This window comes from Plecotus auritus (genome assembly GCF_963455305.1).
Source record: "Plecotus auritus genome assembly, chromosome: 1".
NCBI classification, from domain to species: Eukaryota; Metazoa; Chordata; class Mammalia; order Chiroptera; family Vespertilionidae; genus Plecotus; species Plecotus auritus.
In genome coordinates this window covers 55,756,075-55,780,771 of record NC_137770.1, presented here as the reverse complement: position 1 = coordinate 55,780,771, position 24,697 = coordinate 55,756,075, and the positions used below count along the sequence as shown (strand labels likewise).

Below are 24,697 nucleotides of genomic sequence, written 5' to 3'. Positions count from 1 at the left end.
CCTAAAGATATGTAAAAAAAAAAAAAAAAAATACTTTGCTAGGATGCCCCAAAACCTCTTGTCTCTGCCAAAATAAATTCTGAATTTGAAACTCAAAACATAGTTTGTTTACCATTATTACAGAATGTGCTTATAAGGCTGAGATATTTATTTTTAATACCGTTGGCATTTAACCTTTAACCCCTAATTTACTCTGTAAATATCAAGTCTCAGCAAGATTAAAAAAAATTAAAAACTCACCAAGGAGAAACTCATTTTAATCACATATTTATTAATAAAGACATAAGTTGCTGCATCTTTGTAAAAACAAAATAGTAGATGGCTCAAACTTGGAAAATCACAACTGCACGTAATTTCTACATATCCCAATATGATGTTCATAATACCTTGCACGTGTATAGAGGTTTCAAAATATCTCTGCTTTTTGAAGCTGATGAAAAGAACCTTCATAAGTTCCTACTAAGTAATAAGACTCAACCCTCTCAGGAAATGAAAAGCAAAAGCACTCCATGTTCTCTTTCATTTAGTCTCACATGAGTTCATGACATTAACACTAAGGAGCAAAAAGTCATATCCCAAGTCATATCCACCAAAATGCTCATTATCTATTCCCAAGAATAACTCTTGAAACAGACCATGAATTCATGAGATTCAACTGGGAAAGGACTAATAAAAGAGGTGCATCATACAATATTGGGGTGGGGGGTAGACTGGTATTGTCACTGGAGGAGGGAATTGATGGGTTAAGAAAGAGAAGTTCAATTTATAGCCACCACTCACAGAACTATCTCACTGGTGTTTAGATAGCTCTGAATAGTAGCAGCTGGATGCTGATTTCCTGTTTCATAGCTAAGAGATTCCATAGGCCCAGGCACTAACTTGTTCTCAATGGAAACTCAGTGGGAAGGTGTGACTTTATCAATAAAAATCTAACACTATTTCTGGGTATGTGGCTAAAGTTTAGACGTTCCCGCTGGTGAGTGACAGGAAGGAAGCACTGTGGTTCACAGGCCTCCACTTTGAGATTTTCCGAATGGCTGCAAAGAGCTGACCTGCAGGTGTTTGTTTGGCCTCTCAGTGATGATCAGAACACTTAAAAAGTGGCCCGTCTGGCATTAAAATCTGGATTTCCAGCTTCTCTAAAAAAAAGATGATTTGATAATATGGTCGATGTAACTATGGCCTAGGATTAAGTAATGATGTCTCTTTAGGATGGGTATATGTTCCACAGGTACTCTCAGGAGGCCAATCTCACTTCATCAAACACTATCCTGGCCTCTATAGACAGCTGAGTTTGCAGCCACTGACAGAGCTGAAATCCTGGGCAAAATGGTGGAGGAGGTGGCTTTCAACTTCTGCAAATGTCTGCTTCCTCTACTTTTCCATCCCTCTCCCTCCTTGCCTCCATCAAAACTTTTCTGCACTTTATCCCATTTCTTTTGTGTTTTTGTTTTGTTATTGTTGTTGTTAATCCTCACCAGAGGATATTTTTCTCAATTGATTTTTAGCGTGCAAGGGAGGAAAAGAAAGCAGAAGGAAGAGAGAGAGAGACATCAATCTGAGAGATACACATCAATTGGTTGTCTCCCACACGTGCCCCAAATGCGGGGGGGAGTAGGGGGGGGAATCGAACCTGGTATGGTGGGAATTGAACCCAGGACCCTGCGGTGCACAGGCTTGTGCTCTAACCACTTAGCAACACCAGCCAGGGCACTTTATCCCATTTCTGTCTGGTTTTGTTTTGTCATATTGTGTTGTTTTGGCCAGGAAACTAATAGCAATCTGATAAACTAATCAGTGGGGATGGCCTAGGTTACATTCCCAAAAACATATTTGAAATGGATTCCAGACTTTCTAAATACATGTCATGCCTTCAAGGCCCAAGGGAACTTACCTACCTTATAGTCAGCTATCCATCAGATTTCTACTTTCATGGGTCTATTTCTGTGTGTAACATCTGCAGTTTACTCACAAGTAACATGCAAGTAAGGACAAGGAAACATATTTTGAACATATTCTGAGGAGATGGCCAATTCCGATTACTCAAATATTTCAGTCTACCTAAGTCACATAAGACCTATGAATCATCATTTCTGGGTCGAAAGTATACAGCAGAGTTATAGACACGGGCTCCAGTCTTCAGCAGGCCACACTGGTCATGGCCACGAAAGCAGAGCTTCCTTTGTGGATGATGATAAAGCGAGATACCAGGAAGGAAACCTTAAATTAAATTTAAAATTTTAATTTTTTTTTTTAGTTGATTTCAGAGAGAGAAAGGGAGGGGGAGAAAGGGATAGAAACATCAATGATGAGTGAGAATCACTGATTGGCTGCCTCCTGCATGCCCCACACTGGGGATGTAAATTGAACAGTGACCTCCTGGTTCATAGGTTGATGCTCAACCACTGAGCCACACCAGCTGGGCTACATTTAAAATTTTAAACCTTGACTTTAAGTAAAGTCAAAAGAGATTTTCATACCCTCCTAACTAATGTACACAAAATTATAAAGACATCAGATTTTTTTTTTCTCAGTTCTTCAAGTCTCCTAAAAATTTCTATTGCCTAGGAGTAGTATTCTTGGTTTTCCAAAGATGGAGATAGGTGTCCCAAAGTGAGTTTTCAGAAGGAAGATATCAGGTAAATATAAACTATATATTATGTTCATAAGTCAGAAAAATGACAGTCTTCCTTATGAGTCACAACTGCGTTTGAGTCTTGGTGGACAGCCTTCCTAATGGAGACCTGCCAGACTTCCTAAAAGACCATGGATACACACTCACACACACACACAGAGAGCAATCCACAGCACAGGTGCTCTCCTTACAGCCCAGCCAAGGGCCTGATGAATTATATTCTCCATGTTAACCCTCAGCCACACCCTCGGAAGGCAATGCCCTGGCTCTTCCTGTTCTAAGCAGCTGGGGGATGCAGCTGGGCAGACCCAGAAAGATGTGAAGCCTCCTTTGGCTTGAAGGGTCTTATATAAACATTAAACGTCATAACGGAGGTTTCTTCCTATTTGAGAGGCTGATCTCTGTTCTAAGGCAACCTCACCCATCTAATGAACAAATGTAATGTTTCAAGCCAGCAAAGAAATGATTTGTTGAATGTTTGCCAGATTACTCTAGATCCAGTAGATGAAGCCACGGCAAATCTCCTATTTCAGGACAGCCAGCTGTTTCAACTTTTCTGTCAGGGAATCGTGGCCTCGGCAACCGTATCTGATGCACCGATAGTCTCCAGGCGGCCCACAACATGGCCATCTGTGCTGCTGGCTGGGAAGCCATCCATAGGTAAGTCCCACCTGTCCTCCCATAGACACGCTACACGATTCTGGAAACCACTCTCTTGCTCAACATCCTCCTCTGTAACCCCATGACCAATCACCTCCTTCATGCAATGGGGCCGAACTGAGCACCAAGTTCATGAAGTCACCAAAAAGAGGATGCTAGACTCGATTTAGCCTGCCCAGCATGAAAAATAAGTTCACTAAGGGGAAGTTAATTTTCTCAGGGTACCACTTACTCAAGCATTTGAATTCAGTAAGATTCTTTAAGCTCTTTACAAAAACACATTGATTTCTTTCTTTCTTTCTTTCTTTTTACAAATATTGAGCCATGGAAAATAATTATAGCAATTCTAAAGTACTAGGACTATCATATTGCTTAAGGTTAAATGGCCAATTAGGCAGTGGCCCAGTTAGGTAGCTCCACCCAGACACACACTCAGCTTGAGTAAATGGTTCTTTATAGGTGTGCCCAAAACAAGGTGAGGTATATGTGCTTCTTAAACCCTAAGAATGAACGGGGAAATTTATTTGCAGATCAAGTGTATTCTTAGGTAGGGGCAAAGGTGCTATCATTTTGGACTATGTGAAAAAAAAAAATCTTTGGTCAAGGCTGTCCTTTTAAATATTTTGTTGGTTTTTAATTATACTTTTGAACAAACCCAGCACTGGGTCAAGGGCTCCTTTTCAGTTGTGTACGTCGGTTCCGAAGGGCCTGAGCTACACGCCCCCCAGGCTGGTCACGCGGGACAGATAGTTAAATGAGTGCTGTGCTGGTTATCACTCTGACGTAGCTGCACTTTCACAGTCATTAAAAACCAAACCAACCAGCAGAGGACCAGTCCATCCACCTAAGCAGGATGATTTCAGTGTGGAAACTAGGAAGCCTTGCAGTAGAACTTTATCGTCTTTCTTCGGATGGACCGCCAATCCCTTCAAAATAGAGCCCTTGCTTTTGTGCCTGGGAAAGTAAAGCACACCGAGGCCCCAGGGGTGCGGCTAAGGTTGTGGGGGCGGGGCGGCTGGGGCGGGGAGTTGGGGCAAAGGAGGAAAAGTCATAATAAGTTAGAGAAAAAGCCGGCCACTTCCAGGTATTCCCCAAGTGCCAACGGAAAAGGAACAAAAAAACTCGACTTCCTCCCGTGCAAGCCGTTCACGATACACCCGAAAAGGGCCGGTCACCTCGCACTGGGGAAGGGGAAGGGGTAGGGGTAAGGGTGGGGGTGTTTATTTCGCCTCCGGAGAGCAAAGACCCTCCTGGCCGGCTCCTCGCAAAGTCCAGGCCAGCGTAGCACGGAGCTGCACCCGGTCACTTTCGCTCTCAGGCGCCTGCCCTCCGCCAGGTGCTCGCCCTACCTGGAGCCCCCGGCGGCCTTTGTGCAGCCCGCGCCGGCCCTACCAGCATGCCGAGGCCGGCGGCTGGGCGGAGGGGGAGAGCAAGGCAGCCCGCGCCGGTGCCCGCAGGTGGGAGGGGCGCGCGGGGACCGAGGGGGCGCAGCCGGCCGGCTCCCGCGCCAACGTGCCGGCGATCCGCGCCCCGGCCAGTGGGACCAGAGGGGCACAGGCGACTGCCCCATCTTCCCAGCAGGAGGAAAGGGACCCCCCTCCAAGCGCCGTGACCCTGAACACACATCTCCCCACACCCTGGCTTCCGACAGCTGGCAGCCATCGCTACCCGGCCACAAAAAGTTTCGCGACGCCGAAAGCGACTTGAAAAAGTTTTCCTTGGCCTCTCGCTCCCTCTCCCCCGTCCCCGGGTAAAGGAAAGCAGTAGGAAATCAGAGATCACGACGTGCCGACTCCGGCGTCCACCTTCTCCACCCCTGGCCTGGGCAGCGCGCCCAAGGTGGGTGCTCCGCGCCGAGGCTTCCTGCCCCAGCCCGGGGTCAGGCGCCCTGGGACGCTGCGCGGCCAACTCACCATGGTGACTCGCACCGCGGTCGCGCCTCTGCTGGTCGGGCTGCCGGGGAGCTGGGACTGTTGGAATGAAGTCTCCTGGGCAAACTTCAAAAGTTGGTTCCCTTCGCCAAAACCGGGCTCTCGACACCCAAGCACTCACAGGAGCCAATGGGAACCTTAGGGAGACTCCATCCAGGAGGGATCCGCGGCGCTAGGTGAGGGCGACAGGGAGGCTACTTAGCAGGAGGGACGCATGCTGCCACGGGCAGGGGTCCACTCGGACCGGGCGCTCGCCGTCAGCCTAGATGAGTCCGATGCTCTCCGCGCGTCTGCCTGGCTGCCCTGCCTCGCTCCTCTTTCTTCGGCCACTTACTCCGTACTCCTCTGGCCGAGTCTCGGCTCGGGCAGGGCAATCTGTCCATAAATGGAGAATTCAGTTCAGGCCTGACCAATCAGGGTTTGTTTTCACAGCGTCACTCCTTAGGGAAACCGTAGTAGCCAACAAGCTTGGAGCTGTTGGAGTTTCCAAAGACCTCTGGATCCTGTAGTTCTCCGCGCCAGCCTCGCAGCAGCGCTGCAGACCCGGCTCGCTCCGGGTTGCCAGACGGAACTGTCAGGAAGAAAACTGTGAAAGAGAAGCAAACCTCTCGTTTTTTCTTTCTTTCTCTTCTTAACGCGAAAGTTAGAGTAGCTGTAGCTTCCAAGCTGAAGTGGTATGATGTTCCCATAACTTTTTTTTTTTTAAGAAGGAAATATGTTATCAGCATAAAAGATCAGAGTTATGGCAGCAACCCAAAGGAAATCCTTTTTCTTTCCAACGTCTGGATTGTGAGGAAAGTAAAAAATACCATTTCCCCCACCCCTCCTTTTACCTGAATTTCCTTGGAAAACAAAGGAAGGCTCCCTCCCACCCCCTCGCCACCGCTCCCCCTCCCCCCTCTTCGATTTTGTGAAGTTGCACGTGCAGCGAACAGGACAGGGGAGAGGTAAGTGGGGAGAAAGCACCATTCAACCTTGGTCTACCCATATCTGTTGAGAGCAATTAGCAGGACCATCAGAACTGTAAAAGTACATTATTCCAGAGTGAGGGGTTTCCAGAACTCACGTGGGCAGTAAGGAGAAGATCGGGTGGGGGAAAACAGAATCCTGAAATAAAGGTAAGGAATCGATTTTAGTGTTTTAAGGGTTCCGGAAGTAAACTTGATGAGTTACAACAGGATTGTGGGGTCTGTGGTAAGATTTGAAAACTTGAGGGCACAGAACAACTATGAAACATAACGATTTACTTTAAGAACCGAGGTGGTTGCCATTCACTAGCAACAACCTACTCAATCTTGGATTTATCTAAAACTACCTTTAAAAAAAAATAGTTTTTATTGGTTTTTAGAGAGGAAGGGAGAAGAGAGAAACATCTATGTGAGACCGTAACATCAATCAGCTGCCTCCTGCACGCCCCCACCAGGGATGGAACCCCAAACCCAGGCATGTGCCTTGACCAGAAATGAAACCAGTAACCTCTTCATGGGCAGGATGACACTCACCCAACCGATCCACAGTGGCCAGCGCTCTAAAACTACCTGGACACTATTGGTTGGTTGAGATTTTTTTTTTTAATGCTTACTTTTATTTGCCTTAATAATCTCTTTCCAGTTTCAAGACGTATTACTAACTCCAGGTAGGACTTTGATGAAGATCTATGCTTGTATTCGTTTTTGATGACTTTGTAATAAGATTCCTTTCCAGATTGAAATATAAATATATATTAATTTTTATGTCTAAGAAGTACTTAGATTGTGGGATTTAGTGACACATAATCCTGACTTTGAAGTTTGCCTTTCTATCTAACTAGCTGTGAGATCTCAATTTTCTGAACCTCAGTTCCCTTATCTATAAAATAGATGGCTGTGATTATGAAATGAAAGTTGTGTAAAGATGGTTAATAAATGTTGGTTCTTTTTTCCCTTCACCTGTACTATATCTAGGTTAGAGATTCAGACATGGGTCCCCGGGTGAGATCAGACCAACTGTGGCCTTCTGAAATGCATGCCAAGAGGGGGAGGGGCTGTTTGTGTGTGCCCTTTTCTTCAGGGAGAGTTAATAGCATTCATCAAATTCTCAAAGATTCCATAAATGCCAAAACATTAGGACCCACAGCTCTGGATCATATTCGTTATGCCTCTCTGGACCTTGTATCCATCACTGTGTTTTTCTTCAGATATAAGGATTAGAATTAAGTCTGATAGTATAAGGGCAGAAGTTCACCTTGACTTCTCAAAGCAGAACCCACTAATTCAGTCTGAACATGGAATATAGTGTGCGATCATTTGGTAGAGCCTATAATTTCATGGAGAATCCCTTTAAGCCTACCTTATTCCATTCCCATCTTAGGGAGGTACATTGTCAGATTTGGCAAGGGTGACGGTATGTTCTGGTTTATCTGGGAGAGTCCTGGTTTATGCCTTTATCTCAGTGAAATAATTAACTGTACCCTTCTTGCATCCCCCAAAAGGCCTAGTTTGAATAATAAATTATGGTCATCCTAGATTTTTTTTTTTTTTTACCAAATTCATTCCCAGCCCAAATCCTTACTTTAAAATTTTTTCCAGTTTTCTTGATTTACACTTATTTTTCAGAGGACTCTAAGACATTACCAGATATTTATTCTTATTCAAGATCATAGTAGCAATGAAGTGAAATCAGCTTTTAAAATTGTAAAACTCGTTCTAGACACATGATGGAGCTAGTCAGATGAGACTTTATACATCTGTTGGCATGATCAACTGCATTTATCTGGAGCTGAATGAAAAGGGAAATAGAAACAAATCAAGATGGATACAAAACCCAATTTCCCATATGAATCTGTTAGCAAAAAAAAAAAATCACTGTTTATACATTTTGGGAAACAAACAGTAAGAGGATTATGTAAAGCAATGAAACTAGTGTCCATGTCAGTGCCATAAAAGAACATCAGAATGCGTTCACAACACCCCAATTAAAGAAAAATTTGTTATTGAGAAAATGAGGCCAGAAATCTTTAACAAGACATTGAGGAAAGATAGATCTGTATCACATAAATGTGAAATGTCCCAGGTAAGAGGCCGGGGAAGGGATAAGAAATCAACCAAAGGACTTGTATGCATGCATATAAGCATAACCATTGGATACAGACACTAGGGGGAGTGGAGACATGTGCTGGAGGATGGGGGTGGCCAGGGAGAGGTCAATGGGGCGGAAAGGATACATATGTAATACTGTTAACAATAAAGAATTTAAATTTTAAAAAAATAGAGAAATATCCCAGGTAATCAGTTTCTACTAGAACAAGCATCGTGTATTAGGTTCAGTAGGTACCAGCTACTTAGCTAAGTGCTTACTGTACAATATCTTGCTTAATCTTCCATACAACCCTGTTAACTTTACTTGTAGTTAAGAAACTAAGTAGAGAGCTTAAAGTAACTTGCCCAAGCTATCACTCAGCTACCAGGCATCAAATCTATTTGCCTGACTCTGAAACCCAAACTCTTACCCTCTCAGCAGTGGCTCTCTAGTAGGAATGCATATCAGAAGAAATTTTCCTTCCTGCAGGCCCAGTATGAACAGGAACACACTTAGTTAAAACCCGGAAAGCCTTTCCAAACCAGGGCTCTTGGAAAAATTCTTCCTTTTTTTTGGGACATACGAATTACATTTGTGTAGAGAGTGTAACTCAACTTGAAACATCTTTGTTTTTCACCTAATATGTTTCTTTTTAAGACATGTTTTTACTGATTTTAGAGAAAGAGGAAGGGAGAGGGAGAGACGAACATTGATGAGAGAAACATTGATCGGCTGCCTCCTGCATGCCCCCTACTGGGGAACAAGCCCATGTGCCCTGACAGGAATCCAGCCAGCGACCTCTTGGTGCATGGAATGACCTTCAGCCCACTGAGCCACACTGGCCAGGGCCCTAATGTGTTCATGTTGATTTGAAAAAAAGGATATTACAGAGAATTTTTAAGGGTTAGGTAATGTCATATGATGCTCATTAATATAAAAATCTTTTGCTATACTGTAACACTTATTTTACTGAAATAAAGGAATTATTTTACCAAAAGAACAGAAAATATTCAGCTTGTTAAATGCATGTTTATATACATTTACTAATATATTTTCTCTTATTTAAGCCAATATTTTCTTCCAGTTTTAATTTGATTTTTTACATCCAGAAGATAAGCTCTGACTGTTCTCCAGTTTTAAAAATCTCTCTATATAAAAGCCTAAGCGACTGTTATGACGGAACGACTGGAATGACCGGTTGACCAGTCGCTATGACGCGCACTGACCACCAGGGTGCAGACGCTCAAAGCAGGAGCTGTACCCCCACAGCCAACCTCCTGTGGCCCCTCCCCCTGGCCGGCCCCCATCGGCCCCTGTTGCTAAACCATTCTTAGAGGCCTGCTTCTGGGTCAGGGTTTCCTAGGTAGCAGAGCAGCTCCCTCACTGTAATCTATTGAAAGTCAGCCCTTGACACAAGGGTTTATCTTGCTCCCTTGCCCGGGGCCCGCCTGCCCACCACAGTGGCAGTGTGGCGGCGAGCGAAGGAGGAGGGGGGGAGGCAGGGAACTGCGTGGTGGCACTGGCGTCCATTCCTTCTGCGCCTGGCCCAGCGAACTGACCCTTGCCTCCTCTCCTGACCCCACCTGGGCCTTCGGGCCCCGGGCTGGGACGGGAAACCAGGGGTGGGTGGTGGTGGATGCAGCCCCTTTTTCTGGGGGGCTGAGGGCCAGCTCCCTCCTTGGGTTGGTGGCCAACCTCCCATGGTCCCTCTCCCCTCACCCCCCCCCCCCCGCCCGGTGCACGAATTAATGCACTGGGCCTCTAGTGATGAAATAATGCCCAGCTGGTGTGGCTAATGATTGAGCATCAACCTATGAACCAGGAGGTCATGGTTCAATTCCAGGTCAGGGCACATGCCCAGGTTGCAGGCTTGTTCCCCAGTAGCAGATGTGTGGGAAGCAGCCAATCAATGATTCTCTGTCATCATTGATGTTTCTTCTCTCTTTCTCTCTTCCTCTCTGAAATCAATAAAAAAAAATATTTTGAAAAATGATTAAATCCAGAGTAATGCTAGTTAGTGTTCTCTGATGTATCCAGGAGTGAAGTTTTCCACAGAAGTGAGCTTTGCGGACATCTGAATCTCCTGGTTCATTTCTATGTCCACACCCTGGATTTCTTCTTCTTCTGTCAGTATGCTAGCTGATTGGATTTTGTGTGTTCTTGAAAGTCATCCTTAATCTTTACTGGAACAAGGCAAGGCATGCATAAATAAATATTTGCATTTAAAAAAAACTAGAAAATAGCAAATAACTGCATGAGCCTTACCTTATTAAAGAACCAAAACTTTTTTAACTTAAAGGAAAATTTTTCGGAAGTAAACTACATGCTTCATTGCCTTTTGAAAATAGGCTGAACCTCATGCAAGCTTGTGCCTGAAGGCTCAAGGTCATCTGTATAAATATTGATTATCTCACTGGGTTGTCCTGAGCTGAGGTCCTGGGGACTATTGAATGGAACATCTGTCTGCCACTATACTTCATGGCCCTGAATAGTTCTGTCTTTTTTTGTGTTTTTGGTAGGGTGTTTTTGTTTGTTTTGTTTTAATTTATATCCTCCACTGTCAGAGGCTTTTTTTTCTCCTGCTATCTGCTGTTGCAATTTAGTCTCTTTTAGTATCGAGAAACAACAACAACAAAAAGGCACCTGGGTTGCTTCATGAGAAAATATTTTAAAAGGATATATGCCCAGGGGCCCAGGGAAGACAACACAAAGGAAGGTAGGATTGTGCAAGCTCTCGTCCTTTTCTGCTTCCTGGCTTCTCCGCATGGATGGATGTTGTCTGTCTCTTCCAGCTTCTCCCACGTGCTCATAGGGGACCCTCTTCCCATAATTTCAGTTTACAGAGTGTCTTTAGTTTGTCATGATCCTGACTCGGGCCCCTAAACTACCTTTCAGCAATGCTGCTCACAGCTCACTGGAAACTTGCCTCTGAGTTTCTTGATTCAAGTTTAAGAGAGAAAGAAAGAGAATCTGACTCATCCAGCTCAAGCTTTCAAACCACGCCAGGTCACAAGTTGCTAGCAAGCCTATAGAAGGCTCTGCCTGAACAAGGTGTATGTACAGTTGCATTCCAAGCAAATGTTGTCACAGGGTTGGTGTCTTAAAGCTACCGCCCCCTTGAAAAGAGATGGTGAATAGGACCCTGGAGTGTCATCCAAGGTTGTGAGTCAGGGCACATACAAGAATCAATCAATGAGTGCATAAATCAGTGGAACAACAAATTGATGTCTCCCTTTCTCTCCCTTTCTCTCTCTCTCAAATCAATCAATAATTTGTTTCTTTTTTCAAAGAGAGAGGGTGAATAGGGACAGACTCTCTGAGGAAGGACCATGGTAGGCATTCCAAATTGGGGCACTCAGCAGTTTGCCAGCTGCATCTGTGTAGTGCCTTCCTTTATGCATAATTTCTTGGCCAGACCTTGAGGGCAGTTCTATTCACCTCTTCAACAGAAAAAAACGTATGGGCTTTGCAACAATCATTGTCATTTCAACTTTATCATCATACATGTATACATGTATATATTTAAGATCTGACATGTTTTGCCTTCATTATCATGCACTTATAAATGTGTGTTTATCTATGTCTGTAAATATTTGTATATACACATAGGTGTGTGTTTTTTTAAGATGACATCTTTTTTAAGATACTGTAACAAACACTTGGGGAGATTTAATTTTTTAATAGACTTTATTTTTTAGAGCAATTTCAGATTCGCAGCAAAACTGATGGAAAAGTACAGAGATTTCCCATGTATCTCCTGCCCTCACACATGCATAGCTTCCCCCATTATCAACAGAGGGACTTGCTTGAATAGAGTGTTTCTTGGTGGTGGTGCCCTGCATGTTGGCAGCATGGTTTTCAGAACATTACTGTTTCACTCACCACCACAAACATTCGTAGGGCACTGTAGTAGATTCTCACATCTTCCCATGCATGTCAAAAGCATACCCAACACAAGGGCTTCCTACTCTCATTCACATGTTCCTGAAAATACACACCAAGGTCAGATACATTAAATTCGAAAACTGATTTGTGTGTTTTTTAAAATACGTTTTTGTTGATTTTTAGAGAGAGAGGAAGGGAGAGGGGTAGAGAGCTGGAAACATCGATGATAGAGAAATACCAGCAATTGGCTACCTCCTACAAGCCCCCTATGGGGATCGAGCCCACAACCCGGGCTTGTCCCCTAACCAGGAATCGAATCGGCGACCTCTTGGTTCCTGGGTCAGTGCTCAACCACTGAGCCACCCCAGCCAGGCTTTAAGGAGAAATTTTTATTTTCAGAGAGCTAAAATATAAAATTCCTCTAAAAATATAGTATAAAAAGTGCCTTTGTCTCTTAGATACAGTCTTAAGTTATAATTCCAGAATTTAGTAGATGTTCTTTAAATTTGGGCTTCTCCATCCCAGCTGAGCAGAGGTGACCATCTAACATCTAAAAGGCAGCCTTCTGATTTGGCTCAGTCTATGAATTGCGAATCGTTTTCCTTATCTGTAAAAACAGAGATAATGATATACCTCCAGTGTTTGTTTCTCACATAGCATTGTGAGGATTTGTTAAATTAAGTCCTATAATGTGATTAGAATAGTGACTGCTGCAGTTCTCAGAATGAGTTCTCCTCCTGAATTTCACCACCTTCTGCACATCTAATGACCTTCTTAGTCTCTATTGTTCTAAGTTTATGAGAACTACACTTCCGTTTCCTGGTGTTTGCATTTATATTTTTTCCCATATTTCACTAATTTTGATAAAACAACAAGGCTAAATGCAACTTAGTTGGAACATAGTTGAGTAAATGCTGGTAGGTTGACAAAGATGGAATGGAACTGTGAGCTGAGCTGGCAGGAAGCATGTCCATGAGGTCAATGGAATGTTTGCCTGGCTTTTGGCCTGCTGCTGAATCAGAAAGATGGCTCAGGTGCATTAATGTGTAATGTGGTTATCTGCACAAAGTGAATGGACAAAGGTCAAGGGCACTAAGAGATGGCCCCTCCCTTTTACTATGTGAAGTTTCTGGAAATCCCAAAATTCAGCCAAATGGGACAAAGTTGTGATATTTCCCCACAGGAGGGTACTTTGATAAGGCATTGGTGACAAAGCAATTCTATATTTGACCAAGAATGTGATTCTAAAAGCGGCTATGCCATTTATAAGCTTCTATAACTTAAGTACAATTTCTCTCCAAATGGAATGAAATGGATATAAATGTGCATTTAAATAAGGGACAATGGTGGATTGAAAAGTGCATTATAGCACATAAAAATACCACCACACAGCTATCACAAGTCCTCGGTATATAAATTTGCCCTAAAATATTATTTCAGCTCCAATAACTATTTTTTCAATTACTATTACTTAAATATTTTAAGAGATTTTTTTCTTAATTTCTATTAAGTTTAAAAACTGGTAATGGGTATGAGAGTGGTAGCTGGGGGAAGGCATGATGCTTAGGAATCCTATCTAATAAAAGAGTGATATGCAAATTAACCATCACTCTGCTACACACACAAGCAATGCCCACCAGCCAATCAGGAGTGAGTATGCAAATTAACCCAACCAAGATGGCTACGGCCACAGAGTGAGCAGGAGGCTTGGGTTTCCCCAGGCAATGGAGGAAGCCAAGCTTTCCGCACACCCTGGCCGGCCCAGGCCTCCACTCAAGGCTACAAAGTTTCAATGATAGAAGATACATAAATCCCAGATACCAGGGCCTCCACTTTGGTTGCCAGGTGGCGTGGCCGGCCTGCAAACCACCACAGGCCCCTCGCCAGGCCGCCCCATGCCCCAAGGGAACCCCCACCCTGATCCGGGACACCCTTCAAGGCAAACCACTTGGCCCCCACCCATGCACCAGGCCTCTATCCTATCTAATAAAAGAGTAATATGCAAATTGACCATCACTCCAACACACAAGATGGTTGCCCCCATGTAGTCAAAGATGGCTGCCCCCATGTGGACACAAGATGGCCACCACAAGATGGCCAGCAGGGGAGGGCAATTGGGAGGTATCAGGCCTGCAGGGGAGGGCAGTTGTGGGTGATCAGGCCAGCAGGGAGGGCAGTTGGGAGGGACCAGGCCTGCAAGGGAGGGCAGTTGTGGGTGATCAGGCCAGCAGGGGAAGGCTGTTGGGAGGGACCAGGCCTGCAGAGGAGGGAAGTTGGAGGCGACCGGGCCTGCAGGGAAGGGAAGTTGGAGGGGACCCAGACCTGCAGGGGAGGGCAGTTAGGGGTGACTAGACCTTCAGGGGAGGGCAGTTAGGGGTGACCAGGGAGCAGGGGAGGGCAGTTAGGGGTAAACAGGCTGGCAGGGGAGCAGTTAGGCATCAATCAGGCTGGCAGGGGAGTGGTTAGGGGGTGATCAGGCAGGCAGGCAGAAGTGGTTAGGGGCAATCAGGAAGGCAGGCAAGCGAGCAGTTGGGAGCCTGCAGTCTTGAATTGTGAGAGGGATGTCCGACTGCCCGTTTAGGCCCGATCCTACCGGGATCGGGCCTAAACAGGTAGTCGGACATCCCTCGAGGGGTCCCAGATTGGAGAGGGTACAGGCTGGGCTGAGGGACACACACCCCCTGCACAAATTTCGTGCACCAGGCCTCTAGTCTATATATATATAAAAGCCTAAGCAACTGAATGACCCTTCGACTGTTTGACCGTTCGACCAGTAGCTATGATGCGCACTGACCACCAGGGGGCAGATGCTCAATGCGCAGGCATGGAAACCTAGAACAGACTAATAAATCTCAGAAGGAAGTGTGTAGGAGGGAGGGTGGGAAGAGATTAACCAAAGATATATGCATACTAGAGGCCTGGTGCATGGATTTGTGCACTGGTGGGATCCCTTGGCCTGGCCTGTGGGGATCAGGCCAAAACCAGCAGTCTGACACCCCCCGAGGAGTCCCGGGTTGCGAGAGAGCGCAGGCCAGGCCGAGGGACCCCACTGGTGCACGAATCTGTGTACCGGGCCTCTAGTAATTTATAAAGAAACCAGTGGCCTGGTGCATGAAATTTGTGCACATTAAAAGGGGATTAATTAGAGGAAATATTTTAATATTGCTATTTGCCCTTTCTCTATAGTAAAATGTATATGAAAATCATCCTCATGTCAGAGTTTGGGGTGCACCACAGGACCCAGAGTCAAGTCCTCGCCCACCCACGTGTGCCTCAAAATCACGCGAAACCCAGGCCCAGCTGCCCCCCACCCCATTGGGCTAGATCCAGACCTGGCCGGTCCTACCCTTGTCAAGCCCTGCCGGGTGGGGAGCATGCCTTGAGGTCCCCCGTCAAGCCCCGCCAGCAGCCTCAGGTCCACATTAAGCCCCGCTGGGTGGGGGCGTGGCCTGAGGTCCCCCGGCCCAGAGTGAGGGGAGCAGCCTGAGCAGTACTGGGCCGGGGGGGCGGGGGCACACCTTGAGGTCCCCTGTCAAGCCCCACCAGGCTAGGGGCATGGTCTCAGGTTCCCTTGGCCTGGCACTGGGATGGGGAGTGTGGTCTCAGGTCCCCTGGCCTGGCGCTGGAGCGGGGGGTGCGGCCTGAGGTCCACTGTCAAGCCCCAGGGGGGTGGAGGGGGACACAGCCTCAGGTCCCTGCTGATTGCTTGTTAAGGCTCCTTATGGGAACTCGGCCTCTGCTGTGGGCACAGCCATCTTGTGTTACAGAAACCCCCACCGCTGCTGTGGGCGCTGCCATCTTTGTGGTGGAGTGATGGTCAATTTGCATATTCCTTCTTTATTATATAAGATACAATTTTTTTCCTTGATAAATTTTCCTACACACTTAAGTAATTTAAAACCATTTCCCTAGGCATCTGGCAGAAAAACACACACACACACAAAAACTATCAGAATAAAAAGTGGTTCAATGGATAAATAAAAACCCAAAGAAAAGTAATTAGAGGTTTTTTTTTTAAGTGGATTACCATTGGTTTACAATCACTAAAGAAATATGAACTCATTGTTATAAAATAAAGCATACAAATTTAGAGTTTGTAAAATAAAAAGTGAAAGTCTATGTGCAAGATTTTATTATATATATTATTGATTTTTCACAGAGAAGAAGGGAGAGGGAGAGAGAGCCAGAAACATTGATGAGAGAGAAACATCAATCAGCCGCCTTCTGCACACCCCCACTGGGGATGTGCCCGCACCCAAGGTACATGCCCCTGACCGGAATTGAACCTGGGACCGTTGAGTCCACAGGTCGACACTCTACCCACTGAGCCAAACCGGCCAGGGCTACCTTCAAGATTTTAAACATGAGGAGATGGTGATTTCCATTGGCAGAAAATGAGAAACCAATTGGAGGCTCCCGGTGTAGTGAGTTCGGTGCTGAAGCTAGCAGGCGTTCTCAGCCATCGCTGCGAGACTGGTTGAACCTCAGGGGAGATGTCAGGTTGACTGATATTGTCTGTGCCTTTGGCAGTTTTCATCTAGTTGTCCTGTTGTTGCTTTTGATGCCAGATGTCTCCTTCCTAAATTTCCCTCCTTATCGCTCTGTCAGCAGGACTGTGGGGAAACAGGTTTCTTCCATATCTTTGGTGGGAGTATAAATAGGTAAAAGCTCTATGGAAAGGAATTTGACACCTTCTAGCAACATTGCAGCATTGTGCTGTCTCTGGCCCAGCTATTCCGCCCCTGGGAATTTATCCAAAGATGTACACGCACAAGGTGAATTGGCATATGTTTACAAAGCGTCATTGGCGTAGCAAAAGATTGGCAACAACCCAAATGTTTATCATTAGTGGAACTGGTTAAATATATTAGGAGACAACATGAAATGGTTTGATTTTAAATTTTAAAGAGCTTTTAATACAGAATGAGGGATTTCTCTCTGAATTGATGTGGAAAGATTTTTGTGATGTTTGATAAGTTAAAATTAAACGTACAGCCCTGGTCAGTTTGACTCAGTTGGTTGGAGCATCGTCACCTGTACACCAAAAGATTGTGGGTTCAATTCCTGGTTGGGGTGAGTACAGAAGGCAACCAACTGATGTTTGTCTCTCACATCAATGTTTCTCTCTCTCCCTTTTTCTCTCCCTTCCTCTCTTTAAAATCAATTTTAAAAAACTACAGATGTTCTGGCAGCATATATACTAAAACTGGACAATTCAAAATAGATTAGCATGACTCCTGTGCAAGGTTGACATGAAAACTTATGAAGGTTCCATATTAAAAAAATAAAAAAGCAAAGTACATACTAGTATATAGATCAAACAGTGGCATGTATGAGAGGCAATAGTATGTAGATCAAGCTACCTGTATAGGAAAATAGGGCCAGGGGAAGAATAGGTTAGTGTTTATGTTTACATGAAGACATTTTGGAAAAGACACAAAGAAACTGAAACACAAGTAGTGTTTGTGAGATGTGGGAACAGGGGCTGGATATGTTTTATCCAGCTAGATTTTTGAACCATTGTAACATGTTACTCAGAACATTAAAAAATATTGTTACCAAGCAGAATACATTGTTACATATGGCAGAATAATAAAGACCAAATAGGGATCATGTAAGCAAAGGTTTTGAAAGCACAAGGAGGGCTTTTTGGAGTGGCGGCATGAGAGCAGGCTGGCCTTAAAGATCACGTTAGAGAAGCACAGAATTAGCATGGACATTAGGGTCTGCAGAAGCAAAGGCCCAGGGGTGTGAGGGCTTATTGAGTTGACTGGAAATGCCTTTCCCCAGGACACTTTCTCAGACTCATTGAAAAAAGAATGAGCTCAGATTCCACTTTTGTGTCTTTGGGACTACAGCAAAGTGAATTTGATTCCTCAGTCTTTGCTCAATGTAAAATATAATTTACCATGCATCGGATATACTGTTGATATTCCATCCTTAGATATGTCAGAGTTCATCCATGGCTCATCTTTGAGAAAAGACACCAAGTAAATGTGAAGGTTCCTATTCCAGAAAAATGGAATCCTAATTCATTTTAGGGCAGGACTTACCAGAAAATTCATACGACTAAACCTGATTTTGTTAATCTTTTTTAAAAAATATTTTTTAATTGATTTCAGAGAGGAGGGGAGAGGGAGAGAGATAGAGAAACATCAATGATGAGTGAGAATCATTGATTGGCTGCCTACTGCACACCCACCACTGGGGATCAAGCCTGCAACCTGGGCATGTGTCTTAGAGTGGAATTGAACCCAGGACCCTTCAGTCCGCAGGGCAACACTCTGTCTACTGAGCCAAACCAGCTAGGGCTGATTTTTACCTCTTTAACCTGTCAGAAATAGGTCTATTGTGACTAAGGACTCAGGTTTGTGAAATAGTTTATTTAAGCATTGAAGTCATCATAGTATATGCCTTAGTTACATTTCTTATCTTTATGTGTCTAGATTTATATCTTGCAATCCTTTCCACTGAACAGGAGAAGAGCAGCTGAATATTGGGTGATTCCTGATGACAGGATAAAGAAAAGTCAATTTGGTTTTTACAAAATCCCATGAAGTTGCTCAATAATCCTAAAATGACTCATTTTAGCACTTAAAAAAAATCACATTAATCCTATTATCTTGAAAAGAGTGCTTCAGGGAAGTGGATCCAATTATGTTAAAATCAATTTCTCGCTTTCTCTCTGACACACACACACACACACACACACACACACACACACACACATACACTCACCCCTCATCTATGCAAAGAACAAAAAAAGCCTTGAGGGAAATGTAACAAATGTTTACTATGGTAGGGCAGTGAGTGATTTTTCTTTTCCTTTCCTTTTTCCTTTATTTCCCAAGTTCTGCTTAATGAGCATGAACTACTTCTGTAGTAAAAACAGAAAAGCAAAATAACCAAAGCCGAGCTGGCGAACCAAGGCCAAGCGTGCAGCTCATCTCAGTTCATCGTCCAGGAAGCCTTGCGCGAGCTGCTGCCCCGCCCCTGTCTCCGTCTCAGATGTGTGGTCATCTGTTTTGAAGCCTTTGCACAGTCAGCTCTGGCAAAGAGAAACCGATGCCCCATAGTCCTTTCACTTTAGTTAACCCACATGCACCTGGGCCCTTTGCAGCTCTTGCTGTCACTCCAAGGTCCTCTTCCGGCCAGACGCAGCACTTGGTCCCATCCCTCAGTCACCCTCCTCCAAAACAAATGAACAGATCTAAATCTATAAGCAGTCTCAAATAATGTCAACTCTTCTTTGAGAAAGTTAGGCAAGTTCTGCCCCGCCTGTGTCTGTGTGGCTCGATGGTTTGAGTGTCGACCTGTGAACTAGGAGGTCACAGTTTGATTCCCGTTCAAGGCACATACCCGGGTTGTGGGTTCAATCCCCAGTGGGGGCATGCAATGATTCTCATCATTGATGTTTCTATCTCTCTCTCTCTCTCTCCCTTCCTCTCTGAAATCAATTATATATATATGTGTGTGTGTGTGTGTGTGTGTGTGTGTGTGTGTATATATATATATATATACATATACATATATACATATATATATATATATATATATATATATATATATTTAGGCAAGTTCCTCACAAGACATAGTGAAACTTCTCCCACCATACCTGTATACTAGTATGCTTTGCTTTTTTCAAAATCCCTCTCCTAGCAGCTGCTTCATCCCCTTTTTTGCCCAAATTGCCTCCTGGGAACTCGCGTGCCTGACACTGTTCCCTTCTCCCTCACTGGCTCACGCCACCCAGTGAAAAGAAGTCGTTTGTCAACCAAATGTGAACCACCCCATCTTTTTGAGCCATGTCGCCAAGGCCTCTTGTTCAGTTGAATTAAGTTTAATGGCTCCCGGAAGCTAGATAAAACTTACGTTCTGTTTGATACCCGAAGCAATACGGACGGGAAAACTAGTATGGGGTTTGTGCAAAACATGGCCAGAAGGATGAATTCTTTACTCAGTGCCCGGTAAGATAGAACCACTCTCGCCAAAGTAGGGCGGTCTGGAGAGTTGCAGGAATGCGAGGCTGTTCAGCGTGTGGGCTCACGGGGACCCCTGAGCCAGGGAGCTTGAAGCCTTCTCTCCCAGGAGGTGGCAGGCTCGGGTGTGGAGTGTCACTGGCCCCAAGACAAGAGCACAAATGGAGACCCTGTATGTCTCTATATTATAAAGTTATAAATCAGGCTGACAGATACTTAAATAAAATATGTTCTGTCCTCCTACCTTGACAAAAATCCCTTCAGGACAACCTGGAAGTCCAGGTTTAAATGGGGGATTCTTGGATTCCTTGGAGTTTCTTGCCAAAAGGTGGCAGCATGGGGAGAGCCAGCCCATGCTTGGGCCCTCCTACTCCTCCCCTTTCTCTTCCCCCTTCAGCAGGGATCCCCTGCATATCCATATGGAACCCTCAGCTCATACATCCAAGTCCTTCCCTGCCCCCCAACACCTACCCCTGGTTGACTTGTTAAGCCTGGGGTGCAACATACCAGCACCAGAGTCACCCTTGGAAGGCATGACCTGGACAAGGCCTGCTCTGGGCCTGGGAGCAAGCGTGGGGATGTCTGGGCAGAGAATTCTGAGGTCCCATGCATTGTTCAAAAAAAGGGATGCCATGTTGTTTGCTTCTAACTCATAATCTTTGAAGGTCCTCCCCCAGATGCTTTAGTCAAGGTCACTGTTTATTAACTGCCAGCACTGCTGGGAGGCAGGGGAAAGGGTGGAGTTCATGACTTCTAAAGGTTGTCATGCCACCTCAGTCTCCCCTCTGAACAGGGTGATGGGGGAGCTCAGTGGTCCATGGTCCACCTCTCACCCCTCGGTGCCCTTAGGCCAGATGTGGACATGAAGCAGAGGGTCCCTCTGCTCCTCACAGCTTCTTGCACCATCGGGGTGAGGACCAAAGGGGAGATCTTTAAAGGCAGAGCATGTTAGCAGAAAACTTTAGTTTCTCTGATTAGATAACCTTTCCTGATACCTAGGCGAGCATGAGGAGGGTCGCTGAAGATGGCTAAGGACTGGAGAAGGGCCACCATGCATTCCATCTCCGCATCTGTAGTCAGGTGCAGTCAGTTAGTTTGGGAGGCAGGGAGACGACCTGTATCACCCCAAAATCTTTTGACCCTCATCAGATGGTGTGAGCCCAACCCAAAAGCAGGCAGGGCAGTTCTGCAGCCATAGTTCAGAACTTCAGAACCGCAAGGAACGTGGGTGGGGCTCAGAAGCTGGGCAGATGCCCTGGGTCCATGTGCTCCTGCATCTCTTCTCTCCCCTGCCTCAGGCTGGGGGAAGCCGGTGCCAAGCCTCTCACCACCCCATCTCAGCTCCCAGGGTCAGAAAGTCTCTGCCTTGCCCTAACTGGTTTGGCTCAGTGGATAGAGCGTCGACCTGCGGACTGAAGGGTCCCAGGTTCGATTCCGGTCAAGGGCATGTACCTTGGTTGCGGGCACATACCCAGTTGAGGGTGTGCAGGAGGCAGCTGATCGATGTTTCTCTCTCATCGATGTTTCTAACTCTCTATCCCTCTCCCTTTCTCTCTGTAAAAAATCATTAAAATATATTTAAAAAAAAAAAAAAAAAAGAAAGTCTCTGCCTTGAAGGCTGCTAGTTCCACATGATCTCAGCCAGGAATGGCGTAAGGACCGGACACGAACATTCCAGAATGGGGTTCATACACACATAGGGCTTTACCTCAGGCCTGCCTTGCAGGAGATGATGTTTTAGGGTAGGGCAGTTGGTGAGAAGTCACGGAGAATCCATAACATCTGACCTTTCTGTGAAGCATATTCCTTTTATCCCCATAAAAAAAAAAATGCACTTAGAAGGAAGCTCACTTGGTTTTGAGCTAAATGTTATTAACTTGATACTTGCTCTGCTATTTGCATTTTCACTTCAAAAGTTAAAGTCCCTGGGAAATGCCACTGGAGTTTGGGAAGAGAAATGGCGAACTCCTGAATAGTTTGGGTTGAACAAAGTGGAGGCCAGGAGCGAGGCTTGCAATGGGTTGTCATAATATCATCCTTAGGAAGCCAGGGTTCACCTATCACTTCCCCTGTGGAACCCCTACTGGGTTTCCATTAGTGAGAGACAGGACCCCACAGGGCTAGGGAAGGGGGGAGGAGGGTATAGGCAGCATTCCCTTGACAGTGACAGGAAGTGATGATGTAGAGAGGCCTTGAAGAAGCTATTCTAGGGCCTTTATGCCGGAGTCTAACCTTCAAGATGCGTTGCTTCTGTGTGTGTCCAACTCGACTCATGGGAGGAGATCTTCTGGGTAACAGGCTACCCCGAGGAATCAAAGGCAAGTGCTGAAGCATCTTTCTGAGATGGTCTCAAACTTGAGTTCTGTGACGTCACAGAAAGTCACAAAACACAAGTCGGCCCCTAACTTGGAACTTACAAGAGGATAAGTTGACATCACGAAGGATTGCCAGATAAATTACAGGACACTTTTGTTTTTATTTGCTAAATCTGGCAACCATGGGTTCCCAAATTGTCAGTCTTCTCTGATTTCTTAAAAAATAAAAGCTCCTTAGAATGTAGGACATCTGAGGTCTTAGAGAGATGTCACATGGGCTACACAGAAAATGAAAAGACAAACTCCCATGGAAAACTAGAGTGTCTCTTCCTATAGATGTTTCTCATTGGGCGGACTTTGGTGTCTTCCTCCATAGTCATGTATATCTGTGTCAGAATCCTGCTGTGACTACGCATCAGAAAAGGAAAGCTCTTAAAACTAACAGGTAATAACACCCCCTCAATGAGCACCTACTATTTGCTAAGCATTGTGTTAGGTGTTTATATGTATCATCTTGTTTCATCTTCACTATATCCTTGAAGACAACTATTTTTTTTTATCTTAAATGTAAAGAGGTATCTGAAACTTAGAGATATTAAAAAACTTGTTCTAGGTCACATGCATGGTAAGTGGAAGAGCCAGGACGATGATGGTGGTGGTAATGATGAAGAAAGCTAGCATTTATCAAGAATAGATAATGTGTTGCCTTGGCCAGTGTTGCTCAGTTGGTTGGGTGTTGTCCTGGACATCAAAAGGTTGCCAGTTCAATTCCTGGTCAGGACACAGGCTTGGGTTTCAGGCTCAATTCCCAGTAGGGGGCGTGCAGGAGGCAGCCAATCAACGTTTTACTCTCACATCGATGTTTCTCTCTCCCTCTCCCTTCCTCTCTCTCTCAAAAATAAAAATATAATAATTATTTTAAGAATATGTTATGTGCCAGTAAATGTGCAGTGTGCTATACTTATTAACTCATTTGGTTATTATCACAGCCGTATTTTCTGGTTGGTGCTCTCAGTAACTCCATTTTAAAGAGAAGGAAACTCATTCATTCTTTAAAAAAAATATATATATATATATATATATATATATATATATATATATTTTATTGATTTTTTTTAAATATATTTTATTGATTTTTTACAGAGAGGAAGAGAGAGGGATAGAGAGCTAGAAACATCGATGAGAGAGAAACATCAACCAGCTGCCTCCTGCACACCCCCCACTGGGGATGTGCCCGCAACCAAGGTACATGCCCTTGACCGGAATCGAACCTGGGACCTTTCAGTCCGCAGGCCGAAGCTCTATCCACTGAGCCAAACCTGTCAGGGCTATATTTTATTGATTTTTTTACAGAGAGGAAGGGAGAGGGATAGAGGGTTAGAAACATCGATGAGAGAGAAACATCGCTCAGCTGCCTCCTGCACACCCCCTACTGGGGATGTGCCTGCAACCAAGGTACATGCCCTTGACTGGAATCGAAACTGGGACCCTTGAGTCCGCAGGCCAATGCTCTATCCACTGAGCCAAACCAGTCAAGGTAACTCATCCATTCTTGGTTTGCTGACTCAAAGCACTGACTCTACTGTTAGCCAGTGCTGCTTTAGCTCTTGCCTCTCCTCCTACTGGGTCCTGACATCCCACTTCCACGCCCCCTATGGTGGGTTGCGGAACACATTTGTAGGCCCATCCACTTCATAAAATGTTAACCTTGGACCTCACTTATTGGTTCTTGGAAGGTGATGCAGGGTAAACTCTTAGCTGACAAATGCTGTTCAACCAGAGTCCCTGCTTTAAATCTGGCAAGTTTTATGTTTCCAGGCCTTGAAAAGTAACATTTCTTCTTACTCCCAGGAGCTGACACATAGCCAGAAAAACAGCTTCAGCAAAAACTTTCTCAATCTTACCTCCAGGAAGCACTTGGTTTTTGCTGACCTCAATCTTAGAGAAACTTCCAGCCAGTCAAATAGACACGTCTGGCCTCACACCAATATGACAAGTCTGGCTTCTGTCCAATAGTAGCTGCTGCTGATGCCACGGATACTATTTAGAGCTGGGGTGGGGGATGTCCAGCCCTCGGGCCTTCTAAAGCCCAAGAAATCATTTGGTCTGGCCCTGCCAAGGCATTAGGGGATGAGTTAATTAAATGTTTTTCCAAATATAACAGGCTAATTTTTAAGTTGATAATTTTGAATGATGCCCACGAATGATGTTATAAATATCCAAATGGCCCTTGGC

At 45.0% G+C, this 24,697-nt stretch overlaps 1 protein-coding gene across 2 annotated transcripts in view; it reads right to left on the bottom strand.

Annotated features, from left to right (window-relative positions):
- The window catches only part of MYO1E (myosin IE), a 200,838-nt gene extending 195,254 nt beyond the window's left edge, over positions 1-5,584 (bottom strand). For both annotated transcript variants that reach the window (XR_013959252.1, XM_080645678.1), the window contains exon 1: positions 5,209-5,584. Coding sequence is in view for 1 of the 2 variants with exons in the window: in XM_080645678.1 (XP_080501804.1) it covers positions 5,209-5,211 (3 nt within the window). In the remaining variant the exon portion in view is untranslated. The remainder of the gene's footprint in view (positions 1-5,208) is intronic.
- Positions 5,585-24,697: the final 19,113 nt, after the last annotated feature.